The 24,044-nt window shown below is 41.6% G+C and overlaps 1 protein-coding gene and 1 long non-coding RNA gene across 4 annotated transcripts in view; one reads left to right on the forward strand and one right to left on the reverse strand.

The window, feature by feature from the left end:
• The window catches only part of SPAST (spastin), a 52,600-nt gene extending 46,058 nt beyond the window's left edge, over nt 1–6,542 (reverse strand). For all 3 annotated transcript variants that reach the window (XM_027966960.2, XM_004006041.5, XM_060412319.1), the window contains exon 1: nt 5,830–6,542. In XM_027966960.2, the coding sequence (XP_027822761.1) occupies nt 5,830–6,238 (409 nt within the window). In that variant the 5' untranslated portion in view covers nt 6,239–6,542. The remainder of the gene's footprint in view (nt 1–5,829) is intronic.
• LOC132659416 (uncharacterized) lies at nt 3,305–11,170 on the forward strand. The gene is made up of 2 exons (XR_009599863.1): nt 3,305–10,073; nt 10,876–11,170. It is a non-coding gene; the product is annotated as an uncharacterized LOC132659416 (long non-coding RNA).
• The last annotated feature ends 12,874 nt before the right edge of the window (nt 11,171–24,044 follow it).

The raw sequence follows: 24,044 nt of genomic DNA on the forward strand, positions 1-24,044 counted from the left end.
CTTGATCCGGTAAGATCCCACATGCCTTGGGGCAACTAAACCTCTGTACCACAACTATTGAGCCTGTGCTTTAGAGCCTGGGAGACACAAATACGGAGCCCACGTGCTCCAACTACTGAAGCCCGAGCTCCCTAGAGCCTGTGCTCTGCAACAAGAGAAGTCACCACGATGAGAAAAGCCCACGAAGCCCCCCGGACCACACTTAGAGAAAAGCCCACGCAGCGTGAAGATCCAGCATCACCAAAAATGCCTAAAAAGGCCGGTATTCATCTAAGAGTGTGTACATGAGAACAAAAAATTCATTTCATCTCTTCTGTAATAAAAAGCTAGGATACTAAGTGAGGCCAAGAAGAGACTTCCATTTGTTTTTTCTGAACTAAGAGTCACAATTAACAAATATATTTTTATATCACTCTTTAGATAATTCTCCTTCTTCCCCAAATCACATTTAGACTGCTGTTTCCTAAAAGGAAGATAATAAAAACTAGATATCAAGGTTTAACAATGTTCAAGCATAACCTCTAGAGGCTGTAACCTTAAAAGAACTGTAAAATTAATAACAGTAGTTCCTATTTTCTGAGGATCTACTATGCACAAGTACGGAGTGGAGTATTTCACAAACATTATCTCAGTGTAGTAGGAAGTAACTTGCCCAGGATCCTGTACAGTCAGAATTCAAATGTCAATTTGGGTAAGAGGCACTGCAGTTTAAAAAGGATGAAATTAGACCCTCAAAACTGAGACAATGAAAAGCAGCCCCTGACATCCAGGAGCTAGTACCATCAACTAAGCCTTAGTGTAACAAGGAAATTATTTGACATCACAACTGTGCCTTAGTGTTATACTGAATATAAACAATTTCATAGAACATCAGACAGGTCCACTCTGTAATCATGATGAATGAAGATAAAAACAAGACTACGCTTCAATCATGTCTATAAACACACACAAAACATGAACACTGCCCAAGCCATGAAACACCAAACATCCTTCTCTTTGGGCTAATGAGTGCCTCTCAACCAACCATAGCTTCATCCTCACTCTAGTCTCCCCTTCTGTATCAGATTTAAGAAACTTAATTACAGAATTATCCACAATTCCTGAAAGCATCCAATCCAGAGCAAAACCTTGCTTCCATAACTCCTCCTCAAAAAATCACTGAGTACAAGCCCAAATTCTGTACATTCTTTCTAGTTGCCTTTTCCTGAGATAAGGGATGGTTCCCCATGGTGTGTGTTCTCTTGGCTACAGTAAGTAATACATCCCACTTTTTAAGCCACAGGTGTGTGTTCGAGTGATAGTTCACTGAAAGGCACTGGCAAAACTCACTTAAGAACAACAACAGTTAAGCACAAAATATCTCCACTTCAGCGTAAAATATCTGCAAAAGAGCAGAAAGATGTGAATAAGCATAATCTGTCTATGCTATACCCATATAGCTGTAAAACATTTATTAGTCCCAAGAAAACCTCGCTTTTGACATTTTTCTTTCCTTATTTACTAGAACAAACTGCTGAGTTTGAGTGTGCTCAAAGATGTTTTATTCTACAGGGTATCGAGCGTGAGCAGTTGTTAATTCACAAAGCCAAGAGCAAAAAAAAAAAAAAAGCTAGGTCAGCTTATTAATACCTTCACTACTATTATATAGGTCAAGAGAGAGGAAAATTAGTAGACAAACAGAGAATCTATACTTTGCCAGAGAGAAAAATCCAACTATTACTGGGTAGAGCACAGAGAATAAGCTAGCATAAAAACGGCAGGAAGGGTTAGGAAAGATCCTTCTTTGATAATTTAATACTTGTTTACTGACAACTGTCATCAGGATGAGTACAATAATCTTAGGAATCTAGTTACCAGGTGAGTTTTACAGGGTTAACTGTATTTTACATTAGGAAGGTTATAAACTATTAAAAAACCCCACAAAAACCCTAAAAACAGAACAAGGGAGGAAGTTCCTAAGAATGGCTGCCTTTTGGGCTTTAGTGCAAATGTCACTCCATATTCTTGCAGAGAAATATGAAATGTTTATTGTATATTTAATAAAAAGTAATGTTATTCTCTGGGAAAAGTATATTATCAGAATGTCAAGCCATCAGAATAATTCTTTCCTTGTTCTAATCATTTAAAGCAGAAATGAGGCTCAAAAAAATTGCCTGACATCAATCCTTTCAAACTGATGTCTCATAGTTTTTAGGAGTAAAAGAAAATATACCAGATCTCCAGATCTGATACTTCTGATTTCTACTCTCTAGCTTCAGCTTCTGAAAATAGATGTGGATAAGCAAGTATTTAGTGTGTGTTGGGTTACATGAAATTATAAAATTATACAGTAGTTTTAAAAAAAAAACACCTCTTTTAAATATAAACTGACTAGAAATTTTAAACAGAAAAGGATTTTATTTAGATAATTTCTATCCTTGATGACAGATGCTGCATGCAGCCCTATCTTATCTTGAGAAACTGACTCTCTCTCTCTCATACAACACACTGGGCCCTTGTTATCTGTCAAGTCCTACGTATTTGAGGTAACTGAACCACACCTAAAGAATCTGTACCACTGTATTACTCAGGAGATTCCAGGCTTGTCTACCTGTCTACCTGTAGGAGCCATGCAAAGCATGTTAGTTCATGTTCTGGTTAATCCGAAGAACCACTATTACAACCTCCTTTTCTCCCCCAAGTATTCCAAGGGGCCCTTGGAATTACACAATAGAGAACCTGTTTAGTATAAAATAAAAGTATGAAATTATGAATCTGTTCACCTAAACTCTGTTCCTAATTCTACTACTGTGCGTTCAGTCTTTAAATTCCAATTTCTCCAGATATACAGGTGATATCATAGGTTATCAGTTTTCCAAAGATGTTCAACAATAAATAAAACATCCACAAATCATTTAACTCCTTGGGAAAAAATGAAGGATACATATGAAAGAATACACACATTTATTAATCACATAAGAAACATCTTAACACACCTCAAAGTAATTTTCTCTCAAGTTAACATCTAGAATGCAGAGCTGAGCAAATTAACTGGTATTCAATAAATGCCCTAATGAACAAACTTCACATAATCTTTTATTAGGTGAAGAGAATTTGCTGTGCTATTCTTTTCTATTCAAAAATAGCATGGTTTTAGATAATCTAGGCCTTTATGAAAGTTCAGCATCACAGTTAAGTACGCCATAAAAAAATAAAACTCAAAACAGTCACCACATAAACAACATTTACATATTACTTTGTTAAAATAAGATTTAATTTGGCCTTTATTATTTGAAGGCACCAAATGTGTCAATTACCTAACATCATGACAGTCTGAAATAGCCCACTTCACCTGCTGGAATAAAGTGGCTTTCAGTATATTTAGAAATTAAGTCAACTTATCAAGGGAAAGGAAATGCAGGACATTACTAGCTCCTTAATGATCCTAACCACAGAGTTAGGAAACTTGTGAAGACTATCTATTCAATTCATTTCTATTTGTTCATATGTATTTTGATGCAGGAGGAAAGAGAGAGAATGAAATTCTCCTGGAATTAAGTTCTGTATTCTCAAGAATGCTGGAAAGGCAAACAGACCTCAAACATGAACTCCTGCATCTACTGAATTAAGGTTAAAATATAAAAACTTTCAATACACTCAAGGGAAAACCTGAGATAAAAGAGAACCACAACAATGTAAACTCAGTTTTACTTCATTTTTAAAGGAAAATGAATATAACTAATTTACTTCAGTTTGAACCAATTTCCTTTGGAATATAATGCAGCAGTTGTAGAACTCAAACTAGAGAGATATCATTGCCTATTCTGATGTCCACTTTAGAAACTAAAGTATAAATAAAGCAAAACCATTGAATAGAAACATTATCTGCTGAAAAAGAGTGAAATATGTGATACACAGATTGCTGAAAATATTTGTGCGTAAATATTTTAAGATGACTTTAATAAAATAGAGGCCTATATGTGATACCCAAAGATAAATCACCAGCATGAAATCCAAGGTCTGAATTCCACTTCCATCACTTACCCCTCACATGGAACTGATTTCTCTTTAATTTTAAGAATCTAGGACCTTTTTTTTAAGCCTAAGTTTTTGTTGATGTCTCTTGCTACCACCCAACTCCCATCACCCAGTGTTAACAAAATTTCCTTGTGTGTACTGGCATTCCCTTTTCAAATACAACAAATGATCTACCCTCAAATATATTCCTCTTTTCAACTTTTGACCTAGATTAGTAAACTTCAGAGGACTCTATTATAATAAAATAGTACAATAAAACAGTCCTTCTCTAGAAAGGGATAATAGTATATGCTTCTTCATCCTCCTCAGGTGATCTTGGATCTTCCTTAAAGGTGGTAAATAAAGTAATTAATAAAAAATTTCCCTCCAAAACCACACAGTATTCTTTTCTTAAATGTGCCTCCTCTCTTCAACTTTTTGAAGCCTCCTCTCTGTCCTTTTACTCCAAGCCCATGAATACCTGCCTCCTTCCTTATATCCTACTCCCCGTCCAAGGCCCCACAAAGGAAACAGATTTCAACCAAACTGAAAACCTAGAACAGTTTGTGGAGTTAGTAGTGGAGACACTACTAGTGAACTGCAGATTGCTTTTTTTTATACTAATGAACAATGCAAATCAGTAGTTAGAGGGAAAAGATCTCTGCAAACTGGAGTTAGAGATCACAGGAGGGATTTTCAAAATGTTATAATTTCATTTATCATCTTCCATAAAAATTTCTCATCGAGTGAGTGAAAGTCGCTCAGTCATGTCCGACTCTCTGCGACCCTGTAGACTATACAGTCCATGGAATTCTCCAGGCCAGAATACTGGAGTGGGTAGCCTTTCCCTCCTCCAGGGGATCTTCCCAACCCAGGGATCGAACCCACGTCTCCCACATTGCAGGCGGATTCTTTACCAGCTGAGCTATCAAGGAAGCCCAACAGTATCTTCACCTCAGGGGGTAATTGTGATGATTAAACAGATTACACATGCAAAGCCAAGAAAATAGTGTCTGGCATATAAAAAGACTAAAAAAAAAAAAAAAAAAGTTAGTTTAAAAGAAATCTGAAGAACGTGGTACCCTTGCTTTCATCCAGAAACAGAAATCTTTACATTTTACTGTAAAACAGTATGTATAAACTAACCCTATTCACTCAATATTTCAATTTAGAAACTTTGAATGGAATACTTGGAATATCCATTTAGATGAGATCAAATCAACCATGGGCAAAAGTTTTATACTAAGACAGAATTTTATCGAAAATACTTAGAAGTCATTATACTGATAAAAATAACTGTCATGAAACTTAAAAAATAGTGCAAATTCAGCTGTAATCTATATGCAGCTGTTCCTTTCAAAATTAAGTCACCATTTGTTCTCTTTTTCTGACACTACAGTACTCTGCTTTCACTAAAACCCTGTAACAAGGAACAGCTTCTTCGATATCAAAACCTTTTGGAAACCTGGCTCAGAGCAAGCCACTCACTGTTCACAGCGCTCGAAAGGATGTGTGTGGTCACTCTAGGACAACTGTCACTGTCAGCAAGCACGCCTAGGAGTCTCACAGGGACTCGGGTCATACAGAAATGTAGGTGTCGGCTAGTATCCGAAACAAAGTCAGCGGCTAGCGCTCCTGAAAGGGGAGAGCTTTTTCAGCTGAGACTCATAAAGGATGAGGGTCTAACCCCGAGGAAGCGGTCTCGCAGGGCAGATCAGTTTCGGGGGTGCCCGCTGGCTCCGTCAGCAAAGGGACGCAGGTGTTGCCCTCCCTCGGCGACCGCACCGCTTTCTTCCCGGCGCCGCCGCCCCCTCCCCCCAGCTCCCCATTTACCTTTCTCGTCCTCATCGATGCGCAGGGCGACGGAGATGTACTCGAAGGCCTGTTTGTGGAACGCTCGGACGCGCTCGGCCTCCCCGCCTGGCACCGGTGCCGGGGGCGACGCCGAGGCCGGCGCGGCCCCGGAGCTCCTCTTGGCGGCCATGAGGGCGCGGGAGAAGCGCTGGCAGAGCCACACGAAGAGGAGCCCCAGGTGGAAGGCGACCAGGCGCAGCAGCGCGAAGCCTACGAACAGCGGGTAGGAGAAGTAGTACAGGTTCCGCTTATGCGGCGATTGGGGCGGAGGGGCCGGCTTGGGGGCGGGACGGGAGCGGGCCAGGCAGGGGGGCGGAGGCCTGGGAGGCACCGGGCTGCTGGGGCCGCCGGAGCCTTTCTTCTTCCCTCGTCCACCCGGAGAATTCATTCACAGCTCCCACTGCCGCCGCCGCCATAACCCGCCTCCCGCAGACCGACGGCGGCCAAGCGACGGCGGCGGCCACTGGGACGGCAAGGGCCACAGACCTCCGCGCGCCCCCGGTCCCTGGAGCTGTGCACCTCCGCGCGCTGCTCGCCGGCCCCGCCCCTTTCTCCTCGCCCGTGCAGGAGCACAACCCCTTCTCCTCCTGCGGTCGGGGGCTCCTGCCCCTCCCTCTCTCTGTCCTCTTGGCCGCTCGGTAGCTCAGAGCGGCGGCCTGGAGCGCAAGCGCAGCCCTCCCGACTCTTTCTCCGGCGCGTGCGCGCACGTCGCCGTCTTTGTTGCCCTGAGCTCCTTGTGCGCGTGTGCGCGGCTCGCCATTCCGTCCCTTCGCTCGCGGAACTACGTTTTCCAGTATGCAGTTCGGCCTACTTGGCCCTTAGGGACCCGTAGCTCAATCGATTTCGCTGACCCTAGTAGCCCGTTATCAGGGCACCTAGACCGTCAATTCAAGAAAGGGACCGCTGCAGCTTGGGGTCCCTCGGCTAGTTTGCAGGACTTGCGGTGTCATCGTTTTCTTATATTTCTTCCAGCATTTTCTGCCAGTCTTCCACAAGGAATGGTTGATCTCAGTTTCACCGCAAAAGTAATGGGTCCAATCTAATAAATATTATCTAAGAAGATAGAGGTTGTAGGACGCTCAAAAACGTCAGGTCACTGAAAACGAAAATGTTAGTTCATTGGGATGAACTAATCGATTCGAGAGGTTTAATTAAATCGGTACTTATTTATGACCAACATAGCATATTGGGCTTCGCTGGTGGCTCAGACGGTAAAAAACGTCTGCCTACAATGCGGGAGACCCGAGTTCGATCCCTGGGTCGGGAAGGTCCCCTGGAGACGAAAATGGCAACCCATTCCAGTACTCTTGCCTGGAAAATCCTATGGACGGAGGAGCCTAGTAGGCTACAGTCCATGGGGTCGCAAAGAGTCGGACACAACTGAGCGATTTCACTTTCACTTTCAGACAGCATGTTAAAAACAGAGACATTACTTTGCCAACAAAGGTCCCTCTAGTCAGAGCTATGGTTTTCCAGTAATCATGTATGGATATGAGAGTTGGACTTATAAAGAAGGCTGAACGCCGAAGAATTGATGCTTTTGAGCTGTGGTATTGAAGACTCTTGAGAGTCTTTTGGACAGTAAGGAGAGCCAACCAGTTCATCCTAAAGGAAATCAGTCCTGAATGTTAATTGGAATGACTGATGCTGAAGCTGAAACTCCAATACTTTGGCCACCTGATGCAAAAACTAACTCATTTGAAAAGACCCTGGTGCTGGGAAAGATGGAAGGCGGGAGGAGAAGGGAACGACAGAGGATGAGATGGTTGGATGGCATCACAGACTCAATGGACATGATTCTGAGTGAGCTCCAGGAGTTGGTGATGGACAGGGAGGCCCGGCTGCAGTCCATGGGGTGTCAAAAAATCAGACACGACTGAGCGACTGAACTGAATTTAACTAGATGTCTAATCTGAAGAATTAATTTCAATAAGGGAATTTTTAGGTTTTGCATGGTAGTCATTCCATACTTCCTCAGGAATCCAGACTGGACTTTTTTTTTTTTTTTCTGTTTTTCAAAATCTGCTCGACGTCCTTTCCTTTGGAGAACTACCTCTGCCGCCAGTATTATCCTGAGCTGCAAGCACAGAACCTCGCCTCCCAGGTCGCAGAGGGAAAACACTAGGGAAGCCCCAGGTTACCCATACTGTCCTAGAAACTGGAATCTTGCATGAAGACACACTGAGATAGGAGGTAAGTTAAGAACCGAGTGCTCTAAAGAGCTGCTCTATCGGTTCATATCATTGAGATACTCAGAACTACCAGGTTCCTGGGCTGGTCACTTACGTGATAACCTATCTCAAAACTATTGAATCTGTTTCTCTGTTTTTCTCTTCTCTTTCTCACACTCCCTCTCTTCTTCCCCCATCTCTTTTTAGCTCTCTCCATCTATCACGCCTTTTTTTTTTTTTTTTTTGGTCTCATCTCTTTCTCTTTTTACTTGGGTTAGCCCCAATTGTTTCTTGTTGCCCCAAACTAAGGAATCCTAATTGATATAAAGACTTCATCTTTTACAGTGTAAGGTTTACAAATGCTTCCAAGAAACTCCACATTCTGGCCACATCTTTACTTAACTTTTGTGCACCACTGCTGCTGCTGCTGCTAAGTCACTTCAGTCGTGTCCGACTCTGTGTGACCCCATAGACAGCAGCCCACCAGGCTCCCCCGTCCCTGGGATTCTCCAGGCAAGAACGCTGGAGTGGGTTGCCATTTCCTTCTCCAATGCGTGAAAGTGAAAAGTGAAAGTGAAGTCGCTCAGTCGTGTAGGACCCTCAGCGACCCCATAGACAGCAGCCCACCAGGCTCCTCTGTCCATGGAATTTTCCAGGCAGGAGTACTGGAGTGGGGTTGTGTACCGCTACACTCTTACAAATATAGGCTATTACAAAAATGACCTACTCCCTGTTTCCCTCTTACTACTCTCCACCCCTTTTCCTGCCTCTGTGCCTCTGCCAGTTCCTCATTCTGAAATGCCCTCTCTCTTTCACATGTGATTAATTCAATTCGTGGTCTCTCTTTTGAACCTGTGGTATGATTCTGTTGTGTAAAAATTGATTTATACATTTATCATGTAATATATGATATATCCATTGTTCTGCATCCAAATTCAACCAATAGCAGGTAGAAAATATTTGAAAACCCAGAAAGTTCCAGAAAGCAAAATTTGAATTTGCCACGTGGCCTGCCACTATTTGCATAGTAATTACATTGTATTAGGTGTTGTAAGTGACCTAGAGATTATTTCAAGTATATAGTAGAATGTGAGTTGTTGTTCTGTAGTTCAGTCGTGTCTGACTCTTTGCAACCCCATGGACTGCAGATCACCAGGCTTCCCTGTCCTCCACCATCTCCTGGAGTTTGCTCAAACTCATGTCCATTGAATTGGTGATGCCATCCAACCATCTCATCCTCTGTCCTCCCCTTCTCCTCCTTCCTTCAGTCTTTTCTAGCATCAGGGTCTTTTCCAGTGAGTCAACTCTTCACATCAGGTGGCCAAAGTATTGGAGCTTCACCTTCAACATCAGTCACTGCAGTGAATATTCAGGGTTGATTTCCTTTAGGATTGACTGGTTTGATCTCCGTGCTATCCAAGGGACTTTCGAGAGTCTTCTCCAGCACCACAGTTCAAAAGCATCAATTCCTGCATAGGAACCTGGAATGTTAGGTCCATGAATCAAGGTAAATTGGAAGTGGTCAAACAGGAGATGGCAAGAGTGAACACTGACATTTTAGGAATCAGTGAACCAAAATGGACAGGATTGGGCGAATTTAATTCAAATGACCATTATATCTACTATTGCCGGCAAGAATCCCTTAGAAGAAATGGAGTAGCAATCATAGTCAACAAAAAAGTCCAAAATGCAACACTTCGTTGCAATCTGAAAAATGACAGAATGATGTTGGTTCATTTCCAAGACAAACCATTCAATATCACAGTAATCCAAGTCTATGCCCCCAACCACTAATGCTGAAGAAGCTAAAGTTGAATGGTTCTATGAAGACCTACAAGACCTTCTAGCACTAACACCAAAAAAAAAAAAAAAAAAAAAGATGTCCTTTTCATCATATGGGGCTGGCATGCAAGAGTAGGAAGTCAAGAGATACCTGGAGTAACAGGCAAGTTTGGCCTTGGAGTACAACACGAAGCAAGACAAAGTCTAACAGAGTTTTGCCAAGAGAACGCACTGGTCATAGCAAACACCCTCTTTCAACAACACGAGAATGTGAGTATATTATATTAATATACAAATACTATGTCATTTTATGTAATAGACTTGAGCATCCCTGGCTTTTGGTTATTGGGGAACAGAGAAATGACTGTATAACATATGTATTATTTAAAGAAAAAATAAACAGCTTCTATTTTAAGGAAAACTAATGTAACCTGTTCTTTGAAGCACTCTGTGATTCCCCTCCCTAATCTCAATCTCTTTTCTTCCCTCCAGAGGAAGACAGTATTCTGAATTTTGGGTTTTGTGGTTTTTTCATTCCATATGACCTTCGGGATCTTAGTTCCTTGGTCAGAAATCAAACCTGTGCCGCTTGCAGTGGAAGCATGGAGTCTTAACCACTGAAATGTCAGAGAATTTATCTGAATTTTGTTTATTTTCTTTCTTTTTTAAAAATTTTGTTAAAAGAAATGTTTCTTAGAAAATAATTCTTTTCCTCTTAAAAAAAAGTAAAAAAAAAAAAAAAAAGATCTCTTCCTTTTTTACAAACCCTTACGTCAAGGGCTGACTTTCAATAGATTGAAGCGAGGGAGCTATTCTGCTACATACGAAACCCTGACCCAGAGGCAGGTTGTCTATGAATGGTTTAGCATCCGGTTCCCCAGGAACGTGCAGTGCGTGATCAGCAAGGGGGTATCCTGAATTTTGTACTCATCATTTTTCTCCTTTTCATTTTAGTTTCATGTGTACATTAACATGTATAAACATGTTATGTAGTTGCCTGGTTTTTACCTTATACAAATATAATCATATTGCACATATTCTTCTTAATTTGATTTTTCTGTTCAATATTAAGTGTTTGAGGACTTCCCTGGTGGTACAGTGGCTGAGAATTCGCCTGCCAATGCAGGGGACACAGGTTCAATCCCGGGTCCTGGAAAACCCCATATCTACTGAGTCTGCGTTCTATAGCCCTTGGACCGCAACTACTGAAGCCTGCGTGCCTAGAGCCTGTGCTTGCAACAAGAGAAGCCACCACAAGGAGAATGTGCACCGCAGGAAGACTTGTTCCTACTTGCCGCAACTAGAGAATGCCCGATAAAGACCCAGCACCGCCAAAAATATAAATAAACAAGTATTTGAGATCCCTTCTTGTTGGTTTGTATAGCTATAGTGTATTTGTTTTCACTGCAACTGTTGAAGGGTATTTAGTTTGGTGCCAGTTTTGTTTTTTCCCCCTAATTAATTCCTTAACTTAGCCAAGACACAGCACAATAGTAGAGTGGTTCTGGAGTCAGACTACTTGCATTCAAGTCCCTGTTCCACCACCGTCTTGTACTAGTGACTCGGCTGGCCTCCACATCTGTAGTTCAACTTCCACACCTATCACATAACAGAGTAGTAGCCAGTGCCTGGAATGAAGTTGCAGCTGGATATTTGTTAAATGAGTTCTCCCACATCTATACATATATTATAATCCAAGTGAAATAAAATACTGACAAGTTTCTGAGCACTCTTTGCTCTTTTCCAGGACCACAGTTATCCCCAGGTCATTTTTCTTTCTCTTAGAATTGATTTTCCTCCTACTTCCACCATCAAAATCCTTCAAGGCTCTAATATTATCTTCTTGATAAATCCTCCACTTACCACTTCCAGCAGAAATTATATTTTTTTAATTCTTGTAACAATATGGTTATGTTACTCTGTGGTTCTTCTAATATATAGTTTGTGTTATTTAAATACTTTATTACCTCCTGATATAGTTTATAAATTCTTTTCAAGGCAATGGCCAAACTTTACACATTTTGGTTCACTTTCTGCACCTAGCCTGATGCCTTGCTTATGGTACTCGTTTAATAAATGTTAATATTTTGAAAAACAATTCAAATATGGTAATTGTTGTAGGTATCTGTTGCTATGGGCTTCTCTAGTAGCTCAGCTGGTTAAAGAATCCACCTGCAATGTGGGAGACCTGGGTTCGCTCCCTGGATTGGGAGGATCCCATGGAGAAGGAAACGATTACCCACTCCAGTATTCTTGCCTGGAGAATTCCATGGACTGTATAGTCTATGGGGTCTCAAAGAGTCGGACATGACTGAGCAACTTTCACTTTCTGTTGCTATGTAATTAACCACTCCCAAACTTACTGACTTAAGATAACCATTTATTTACTCACAGTTCTGTAAGTCAGCAACTTGGACTGCTTGTGGCAGGGTGGTTCTTCTGCTGGCCTTGCCTGGGTTCATTTATATGAATGCAGTAATCTACTATAGGCTTGACTGGGGATGGATGGTGTCGCTATCTTCATTCACATGTCCAGAGGCTGCTGGTGGCTATTGGCTGGGGCATGTATCTCCAGCAGAATATTCCATATCTTTTTTTTTCTTTGTAACTTTTTATTTATTTATTTTATTTTTGGCTACACTGGATTTTCCGTGCTTTGCATGGTCTTTCTCTAGTTGCAGTGAGAGGGGGCTACTTTTCATTTCAAAATGCGCCTCATTGTAGTGGCTTCTTTTGTTGCCGACAACAGGCTCTAGGCACACAGGCTTAGTAGTTGTGGCTCACAGGCCCTAGAGTGTGGGGTCAGTAGTTCTGTGGGCTTCCACAACATGCAGAATCTTCCCAGACCAGGGACTGAACCCATGTCCCCTGCATTAGCAGGCAGATTCTTATTCACTACACCACCTGGGAAGTCCCACCATACGTCTTTATATAGCATCTGGCTTCCAACAGAGCATGAAAGGAAGATGTAAATCCTCTTTAAGCCTAAACTTAAAAGTTGCATAATGTAATTTCTGCTGCATTCTATTATCAAACCAAGTCATATGGCCAACCTCAACGGAAAAGATGGGAAAATAAATTCCATATCTCAATGGAGTAGTAGCAAAGTCACATTGCAAAGAAGTGTATAAGTATGGATGAAAGGAATTATTGTGGCCATCTTTGCAAGTAATCTACCACAGTGATTGTAGGTAGAATTTCCTTTTACCTCAATTTCAGATTAGAATCTAAGAAAGCATTTCCCAGCCATTTTGCCGAGTCATCAAAACATTTCTAGTTTCAATCATGAGGTACAGTAACTTACTTGTTTAAGGAGACAACAGCAACAGTAATAATGATGATGACTACTACTACTAGCTAACATGTATTGAACCCATATTCTAGGCTAAGCAGGTTAACTTGACTGTTGTAGTCAATCACCACTATTTTAAGCCTTATTGCCTCCATTCTTCAAAATAAGGAATTTGAGGCTCCTAACAGCCTGTTAGTTGCCCAACATCATGTATTAATTAATGACACATACTACTTTAGGGTTTTAAGTTTAAAATCTAGGCCTCCAAAGAAAAACACTTGTATATAGACTGTTCATATTTTATTAATCTTGAAATATATATATCACTAGCCCCTGAATCGAGAGTAATCTTTCATTCCTGAGCCTCCAGGTATTGGGTTTTTGGCCCCTTGACTCCCACTTGCTAGATCTCTGCTATCCAGTTGTTCTTAACATTGACTGCTTTTCTATAACTCCCCCCCCCTTTTTTTTTGGGTTTGGTAAAAATATGGGCTTGAGAGAAAGACAGGTTGGTGTTTTGGTTCTGTCACTTATTGGTTGTGTGATATGGATCAAGTCCTTTAACTCATCTGTAAAATGGGTAGAATAAGAATTAAATTACAAAATAAAAGAATACATCTAAAACCTCCTGCATAATGCCTGGAATGTAAAAAGGCTCAGTAAATTTTATTCATTTCGATCTCTTTCATATACAGTGCCATTCCAGAATTTATACTCCACTGGGATCTGAATTTTCAATAATCTCAGTCCACATCTTCTGCCTCTTGGAATTCTATGCCAGTCAAATCCATTTTCTCAATTAACATCTTTTAAAACTTGTCTCAAGAAAAATAATGCCTGGATATTGTTGACACTGTTTATTTGCTAAATCATGTCTGACTCTTTGTGACCCCGTGCGCTGTAGTCCACCAGGCTCCTCTGTCCATGGGATTTGCCGGGTAAGAATAATGGAATGGATTGTCATTTGCTTCTCCAGGGGATCTTCTTGACTCAGGGACTGAACCCAGGTCTCCTGCATTGGGTGGATTCTTCACCACTGACCACCTGGGAAGCCACCTAGCTATTACCCTGGCTTTATAATCTCCCTGCACTGAAGATACTAACCTTCTCAGCCATTTACTCTGTAGCATGACAACTTCTCCATTTTCAGATGGCAAGAACTTGCAGGACACTTAATCTTGAAGGGAATCTGGGCCAATTTCACCAGGACAAAAAGAGGACCTGAGTACTGTGCTAACTAATCCAGGACATTGGTCACTTTATCACTTTAACCCATTAATTTATTTAGAAAGAGATTACCACTTAATAGTTGTTATATATATATATAAATCTTCTCTTCTAAGAAATTCCCCAACCTTCAGTTTGAAAGATGCTGAATTATTTAAAGTAGGGACCTCTGATACTTATTAAGGATTTCTTTTCAATTAATAATAATAATTAAAAGTAAAATGAAGTGGTGCACCTAGAACCAAGAGAAGAATAACTGATTTTGAAAAAGGCAGAAAATGTAAGAGAGAAACATTAAACATGGTTGGAGATTAGAAATGGCAAGAGTAGAGTAACAATTAGGGGATTTTTATCCTGTAGCTATGTTTATAAGCAAAAACATGAAAGAAAGTAAAATCACTCAGTCATGTATGACTCTTTGTGACCCCGTGGAGGTCACAAAGAGCAGCCTACCAGGCCCCTCCATCCATGGGATTCTCCAGGCAAGAGTACTGGAGTGGGTTGCCAAAACACAGTTGTGGACAATTAATCATTTCCCCACATTGTGACATATATTTATTCATTCATTTGTTCAACAAACATATTAAGCACAGACAACCTGCCAGGTGATGAGTAAGGTGCCAGGACACAGTAGAGAATAAGAGCAAGTGTACAGCCCAATACATGGCTAAAAAACTTAAATCGCAAGTAGCAACAGTGGTCAGACATATATACATAAATTCTATGTGTGGATGTGAAATTCAAAAATGTATATATGATGTGAATAACAAAGACTTTGAAAAATAAATAAATTCTTAAAAAATATTTTGAGAAATTAAAGAGTAGCATTCTCTCATTAAATGTGACAGCTGTTACTAGGCTCCAGCTCTTTGCCTTTCAGAAATGTGTGCCTCTGTTGCCGAAGTTTTAAAACATTTAAAGAGATGAGAATTCTGATTTTTTATGCGAAATTTATTGCTCAGGAGATGTTGGCTCAAAATTTGAAAACAAACAAACCAAAACAAAACTGAAGCACCAGTTTGAGATTCTCTAGTTTGCAGAGGATTTGTTACTATGGAAAGTGTGGATGAGCTCATGGTTTTGAAATAGTAGTAGGTGTAACAGTATAAGTTGTTACCTAATTTGCTCAGCTCAGTTTTTAAAGCTGTGAGGCTATGGAGGCAGAGCAGAGTCAGTTAACACAGGATATTAAATGAATGTGGTAGAATGGCAGTCTAAATTACCGGAAGGTATATTCAGTCATCACTCTAAAGAAAATACTTGGGTATGTAAATATGCTACATTTCTATGTTTATGGTGGGCAAGGCATTTACTCTGACATACATTAAAAGGAGAGTAATGGGAATTGTTAGCACTGGATGAATGTTGGGACACATAAAAGAAGTCATCTGTTTCCCAGAATGGTTTCCATTGTAGTTTCAGAAACTGTTCATTAACCTTGAGATCCTTCTTATCAGATAAGCTTGATTCCTATACTGTTTGTAAAAGTATTTACTTATTTATTTTTGGCTGCAATGGCTCTTTAGTGCTGTGCACAGCCTTTCTCTAGTCACAGCAAGCAGGGGCTACTCTCTAGCTGTGGTGCGAGGGTTTCAGTAGTTGTGGCACAGAGGCTTAGCTGCCCAAGGCATGTGGAATCTTCCCAGAACAGGGCCTGAACCCATGTTCCCCGCATTGGCAGGCAGACTGTTTAACTGCTGGACCACAAGGGAAGTCCTCAATTTCTATATTCTAGCATTTGTTGTTGTTCAGTCACTTAGCTGTGTCCCACTCTTTGCCACCCCATGGACTGTAGCACATCCAACTACCTCGTCCTCTGTCATCCCCTTCTCCTCCTGCCTTCAGTCTTTCCAGGCATCAGGATCTTTTCCAATGAGTCAGCTCTTCGCATCACGTGGCCAAAGTTTTGGAGCTTCGCCTGTAGCATCAGTCCTTCCAAAGAATATTCAGGATTGATTTCCTTTAGGATTAACTGGTTTGATCTCCTTGCAGTCCTAAGGGTCTCTCAAGAGTCTTCTCCAACACATATTTTTACAACATGTTTTTGCAAAGATACCTGAGTTTCTTCATTTAATTTCTTCATCAGTGAAATTATGTTAATTGGAATTATGTCCCCTTGGCCCCATTCCTCCCTGCTTTGCCGAAATAATTATTCTTTGGTCCAACTTGCTCCAATGATACCTGCTTGCATTTATCTCAACTTCATGTGAACTCCTTCAGAATTAATCTGAAGTATTCAGATAGCTAGCATTCATCTGTAATCAGTTATCTTATATTGACATTTAAATGTCTGATCTAGCTGAACTAGAATACAAATTTATGAGGGCAGGCACTGTAATTTATATTTATCTTAAACTCTCCAAGAGTGGAAGATCTCTGTGTTTACCCCCTGGTTTGGTCATTTACTAGAAGTACTCACACAATTCAATTTCGCTGATGGCTCAGATGGTAAACAATCTGCCTGCAGTGCAAGAGACCTACATTCAATCCCTGGGTTGGGCAGATCCCTTGGAGAAGGGAATGGCTATCCACTCCAGTATTCTTGCCTGGAGAACTCCGTGGACAGAGGAGCTTGTTGGGCTACAGTCCATGGGGTTGCAAAGAGTCGGACATGACGGAGAGACTTTCACTCACTCACTCATACAACTCAGAATAGAGTCTTATTTGCAGCTCTGATTTATTACAGCAGAAGGACACAAAGGAAAATCAGCAAGGGAAAAGGCACATGGACAAAGTCTGGAGGAAACCCAAGATCAACTTCCAAGAGCCTTCTCTCAGTTGAGTCACACAGGACGCCATTCCACCAGCAGTGAGATCTGACAGTATGTGTGAAATGCTATCTATCAGGGACGCTCATCAGAAATTCAGTCCTGCTGATCATGTGGTCATTCTCTGCCTAACACATACCAAAAGTCCCAACTCCTAGAAGGAAAGCAGGTGCTTAACATAAACCATGTTGTCTGATCAAACATTTTAGACTCAGTAAGCCACTCTCATCATATAGGGAAAGTTTTAAATCAGAGTTGTTTAATTGCTAAGTTGTCTGACTGTTTTGCAAACTCATGGACTGTAGCCCACCAGGCTGCTTTGTCCATGGGATTTCCCAAGCAAGAATACTGGAGTGGGTTGCCATTTCCTACTCTAGAGGATCTTCTTGACACGGGGATCAAACCCACATCTCCTGCATTGGCAGGTGGATTCTTTACCACTGAGCCATTGTGACCCCATATATCAGTGTAGGGAACAGTTTACTATTCAAATGCCTAGACACCAGCCAGTCTTTTAAGCAGGGCTGTCTAAAGCTAGAAGTCTCAGGCCTGCTATGTTAACTCTTTTCTGCAGATGCCCCATAAATAGGAGGGTAAAGGGAAGAATGAACTGGAAGGCTTTTTTTTTTAATGCTATCATATAACCAATGAGACTCATTACTCATGTAAATATTCTTCCTCATTATTGCCAGTGTTACATACATTAAAGTGACGTATTTTCCAATTAAGACATTTTTCTAAATATTTTTGGCCTCTATTTTTTTGTTTTCCACTTTTTCCTTGGGGCATGTGGGATCTTACTTCCTATACCAGGGACTGAATCCGTGCTGCCTATACTGGAAGTGCAGAGTCTTAACCACTGGACCACCAGGGAAATTCCTGGTCTTTTAATTTTTTTTTTTTTGCAGGTGCATTTGTGTATTTCCCTGTTGCCACTCCTTGGAAGGAAAGTTATGACCAACCTAGGTGTTGGAGAAGACTCTTGAGAGTCCCTTGGACTGCAAGGAGATTCAACCAGTCCATTCTAAAGGAGATCAGTCCTGGGTGTTCATTGGAAGGACTGATGCTAAAGCTGCAACTCTGATACTTTGGCCACCTCATGCGAAGAGTTGACTCATTGGAAAAGACCCTGATGCTGGGAGGGATTCGGGGCAGGAGGAGAAGGGGATGACAGAGGATGAGATGGCTGGATGGCATCACCGACTTGATGGACATGCCTTTGAGTAAACTCTGGGAGTTGGTGATGGACAGGGAGGACTTGCGTGTTGCAATTCATTGGGTTGCAAAGAGTCGGACACGACTGAGCGACTGAACTGAACTGAAATGTGACGGCATATTAAAAAGCAGAGACATTGTCAATAAAGGTCCATCTAGTCAAGGCTATGGTTTTTCCAGTGGTCATGTATGGATGTGAGAGTTGTACTATAAAGAAAGCTGAGTGCTGAAGCATTGATGCTTTTGAACTGTGTTGTTGGAGGAGACTCTTGAGAGTCCCTGGGACTGCAAGGAGATCTAACCAGTCCATCCTAAAGGAGATCAGTGCTGGGTGTTCATTGGAAGGACTGATGTTGAAGCTGAAACTCCAATACTTTGGCCACCTGATGCAAAGAACTGACTCATTTGAAAAGACCCTGATGCTGGGAAAGATTGAGGGCAGGAGGAGAACGGGATGACAGAGGATAAGATGGCTGGATGGCATCACCGACTCAGTGGACATGGGTTTGGGTGAACTCTGGGACTTGGTGATGGACAGGGAGGCCTGGCATGCTGCAGTTCATGGGGTCACAAAGAGTCGGATACGACTGAGCGACTAAACTGACAGTTGCTATTATTAGTGGTGTTTCACCTGTTTGCTATTGATAGGCATGATGGGGCTTTTTCTTTCTCTTCTGCATCAGGTGGTCCTCAGTGTGACTGGAGATGGCAGGGATGAGCATGTTCCTGGCCTTTTAATTTCAAAACAAATTCATGCCTTTGGTTAAAAAAAGAAAAACAAACTCAAACACTATAAAAGTTTGTAGAAAGCAACAACTTATTTACCTTCCACATTTTCACTCTCCACAGGTAACCACTATTAATAGTTTGTTGTATATCTCTCCAGGCTTTTTTCTATGCATATACAAATATGTACATGCAAAAAAAAAAAAAGGATCTCACTACACAGATTTCCTACAACATGTGTTTTCAGATAAAATTATGTTGTGAATATGTTTAACATGCCAGTAGCTATAGATGTAGATTTATATAGCTATGACAAAACTAGACATTAAAAAGCAGACATCACTTTGCCAAACAAGGTGCATATAGTCAAAGCTATGGTTTTTCCAATAGTCATGTACAGATGTGAGAGTTGGACCATAAAGAAGGCTGTGTGCTGAAGAATCGATGCTTTTAAATTGTGGTCCTGGAGAAGACTCTTGGCAGTCCCTTGGACTGCAAGGAGATCAAACTAGTCAATCCTAAAGGAAATAAACCCTGAATCTTTATTGGAAGGACTGATACTCCATTGCTTTGGCTACCTGAGGTGAACAGTTGACTCACTGGAAAAGCCCCCGATGCTGGGAAAGACTGAGGGCAGGAGGAGAAGGGGATGACAAGGATGAGACAGTTAGAGAGCATCACCGACTCAATGGATATGAAACTGAGCAAACCCCAGGAAACAGTGGAGGCCAGAGGAGCCTGGCAGGCTATCGTCCAAGAAGTCACAAAGAGTTGGACATGGCTTAGCAATTTAGCAACAACAGCACCATAGATCTACGTCATTCTTTTCAATGGCTGCACAGTAGTCCACTGTATTGAGATATCATAATTTAATCTATTCCCAATCTTCTCCTACTAAAGACTGTGCTATAGTATCTTTGTATCCTTGTGTTCCATGGGATAAAATCCCAGAAGTATAACTGTCGTATCATTCTCCTGTCATTCCATTTCTTTTGTCGTAAGCTTGTAATGAGTATGAACTCCTTTCAGAATACACGATAGTGAATATTTTTTGGCTAACTCTTCAAATTCATTCCCTTTCTTCCCTCTTCCTAGTCATGCTAAGGTTTTCCCTTGGGAAAACCTCTCCTGTCCCACTGCATAGCCATCATGCAATTCAGGTGGGATTAACTACCACCAGCTCATATCTGATGCAACCAGGTCATGTCAGGTCCAACTCAAGATGGATGGGTCATGGTGGAGAGTTCTGACAAAATGTGGCCCACTGGAGAAGGGAATGGGAAACCACTTCAGTTTTCTTGCCTTAAGAACCCCATAAACAGTATGAAAAGGCAAAAAGATAGGACACTGAAAGATGAACTCTCCAAGTCATAGGTGTCCAATATGCTACTGGATATCAGTGGAGAACTAACTCCAGAAAGAATGAAGAGATGGAGCCAAAGCAAAAACAACACCCAGTTGTTCTCCTCCTGCCCCCAATCCCTCCCAGCATCAGAGTCTTTTCCAATGAGTCAGCTCTTCACATGAGGTGGCCAAAGTACTGGAGTTTCAGCTTTAGCATCATTCCTTCCAAAGAACACCCAGGACTGATCTCTTTCAGAATGGACTGGTTGGATCTCTTTGCAGTCCAAGGGACTCTCAAGAGTCTTCTCCAACACCACAGTTCGAAAGCATCAATTCTTTGGCTCTCAGCTTTCTTCACAGTCCAACTCTCACATCCATACATGACCGCTGGAAAAACCATAGCCTTGACTAGACGGACCTTTGTTGGCAAAGTAATGTCTCTGCTTTTGAATATGCTATCTAGGTTGGTCATAACTTTCCTTCCAAGGAGTAAGCATCTTTTAATTTCATGGCTGCAGTCACCATCTGCAGTGATTTTGGAGGCCCCCAAAATAAAGTCTGACACTGTTTCCCCATCTATTTCCCATGAAGTGATGGGACCAGATGCCATGATCTCAGGTTTCTGAATGTTGAGCTTTAAGCCAACTTTTTCACTCTCCTCTTTATAGCAGTGGTTAAAGTCATGAACGCTAGAGCCAGAGTGTCTGGGTTTGAAACTGCAACCCCGCCACTTGCAGCTATAGGTCTGTAAACAGTTACCTTCCCATTATAGCTACTACTGCGGGCAGGAATCCCTCAGAAGAAATGGAGTAGCCATCATAGTCAATAAAAGAGTCTGAGACGCAGTACTTGGATGGAATCTCAAAATGACAGAATGATCTCTGTTCATTTCCAAGGTAAACCATTCCATATCACAGTAATCCAAGTCTATGCCCTGACCAGTAATGCGGAAGAAGCTGAAGTTGAACGGTTCTATGAAGACCTACAAGACCTTCTAGAACTAACACCCAAAAAGATGTCCTTTTCATTATAGGGGACTAAAATGCAAAAGTCAGAAGTCAAGAAATACCTGGAGTAACAGGCAAATTTGGCCTTGGAGTACAGAATGAACAGGGCAAAGGCTAATGGAGTTTTGTGAAGAGAATGCCCTAGTCATAGCAAACACCTTCTTCCAACAACACAAGAGAAGACTCTACACATGGACATCACCAGATGGTCAATACCAAAATCAGATTGATTATCTTCTTTGCAGCCAAAGATGGAGAAGCTCTAAACAGTAAGCAAAAACAAGACTGGGAGCTGACTGTGGCTCAGATCAGGAACTCCTTATTGCCAGATTCAGACTTAAATTGAAAAAAGTGGGGAAAACCACTATTCAACCATTCAGGTATGACCTAAATCAAATCCCTTACGATTATACAGTGGGAGTGACAACTAGATTCAAGGGATTAGATCTGATAGACTGAGTGCCTGAAGAACTATGGATGGACACTTGTGACATTGTACAGGAGGCAGGGATCAAGACCAAGAAAAGAAAAGCAAAAAGGCAAAATGGTTGTTTGAGGAGGCCTTACAAATAGCTGAGAAAAGAAGAGAAGCTAAAGGCAAAGGAGAAAAGGAAAGATATCCTTATTTGAATGGAGAGTTCCAAAGAATAGCAGGGAGAGATTAGAAAGCCTTCCTTGGTGATCAATGCAAAGAAACAGAGGAAAACAATAGAATGGGAAAGACTAGAGATCTCTTCAAGAAAATTAGAGATACCAAGGGAACATTTCATGCAAAGATAGGCTGGAGAAAGGACAGAAATGGTATGGACTTAACAGAAGCAGAAGATATTAAGAAGAGGTGGCAAGAATACACAGAAGAACTGTACAAAAAGATCTTCACAACCCAGATAATCACGATGGTGTGATCATTCACCTAGAGCCAGACATCCTGGAATGCAAAGTCAAGTGGGCCTTAGAAAGCATCACTACGAACAAAGCTAGTGTTGGTGATGGAATTCCAGTTGAGCTATTTCAAATCCTAAAAGAGGATGCTGTGAAAGTGCTGCACTCAGTATGCCAGCAAATTTGGAAAACTCAGCAGTGGCCACAGGACTGGAAAAGGTCAGTTTTCATTCCAATCCCAAAGAAAGGCAATGCCAACAAATGCTCAAACTACCACACAGTTGCACTCATCTCACATGCTAGTAATGCTCAAAATTTTCCAAGCCAGGCTTCAATAGTATGTGAACTGTGAACTTCCAGATGTTTAAGCTAGACTTAGAAAAGGCAGAGGAACCAGAGATCAAATTGCCAACATCTGCTGGATCATCAAAAAAGCAAGAGAGTTCCAGAAAAACATCTACTTCTGCATTATTGACTATGCCAAAGCCTTTGACTGTGTGGACCACCACAAACTGTGGAAAATTCTGAAAGAGATGGGAATACCAAACCACCTGACCTGTCTCCTGACAAATCTGTATGCAGGTCAGGAATAAACAGTTAGAACTGGGCATGGAACAACAGACTGGTTCCAAACTGGGAGAGGAGTACGTCAAGGCTATATATTGTCACCCTGATTATTTAACTTATATGCAGAGTACATCATGAGAAACACTGGGCTGGATGAAGCACAAACTGGAATCAAAATTGCCAGGAGAAATATCAACAACCTCAGATATGCAGATGACACCACCCGTATAGCAGAAAGTGAAGAACTAAAGAGCCTCTTGATGAAAGTGAGAGTGAAAAAGTTGGCTTGAAACTCAGCATTCAGAAAACAAAGTTCATGGCATCTGGTCTCATCACTTCGTGGCAAATAGATGGGGAAACAGTGACAGACTTTATTTTGGGGGGCTCCGGCATCATTGAAGATGGTGACTGCAGCCATGAAATTAAAGACACTTGCTCCTTGGAAAAGTTATGACCAATCTAGACATCATATTAAAAAGCAGAGATATTATTTTGCCAACAAAGTTTCATCTAGTCAAAGCTTTAGTTTTTCCAGTAATCACGCATGGATATGAGAAATGGATTATAAAGAAAGCTGAGCGCCGAAGAACTGATGCTTTTGAACTGTGGTATTGGAGAAGACTCTTGAGAGTCCCTTGGACAGCAAAGAGATCCAAACAGTTCATCCTAAAGGAAATCAGTCCTGAATATTCATTGGAAGGGCTGATGTTGAAGCTGAAACTCCAATACTTTCACCACCTGATACGAAGAACTGACTCATTTGAAAAGACCCTGGTGCTAGGAAAGATTGAAGGCAGTAGAAGAAGGGGTGACAGAGGATGAGATGGTTGGACGCCATCACCCACTCAGTGGACATGAGTTTGAGTAAACTCTGGGATTTGGTGATGGACAGGGAGGCGTGGCGTGCTGCAGTCCATGGGGTCGCAAAGAGTCGAACACGACTGAGCGACTGAACTGACTGAACTGATATTCTTTTCCGGCTTGTTGAATTTCGGTCTGATATTTTTTCCGTAAGAATTATTCAGCAATTTTTTTCGGTTCCCCGAAGAAGAGCTTCGGCAGATTTCAGGCAGCACCGAGGGATGGCCGGGCCGAACCCCGATAGCTGGTCTATTCACTGGGTCTGCAGGTGGGGTGGCGGCTGCTCAGCGTAGGCAGGTCAAGGAACGATTGTTTCGCAAACTGCGGGCCACACCTGGGTCAGGACGCTGCT

This window comes from Ovis aries, chromosome 3 (assembly GCF_016772045.2).
Source record: "Ovis aries strain OAR_USU_Benz2616 breed Rambouillet chromosome 3, ARS-UI_Ramb_v3.0, whole genome shotgun sequence".
NCBI classification, from domain to species: Eukaryota; Metazoa; Chordata; class Mammalia; order Artiodactyla; family Bovidae; genus Ovis; species Ovis aries.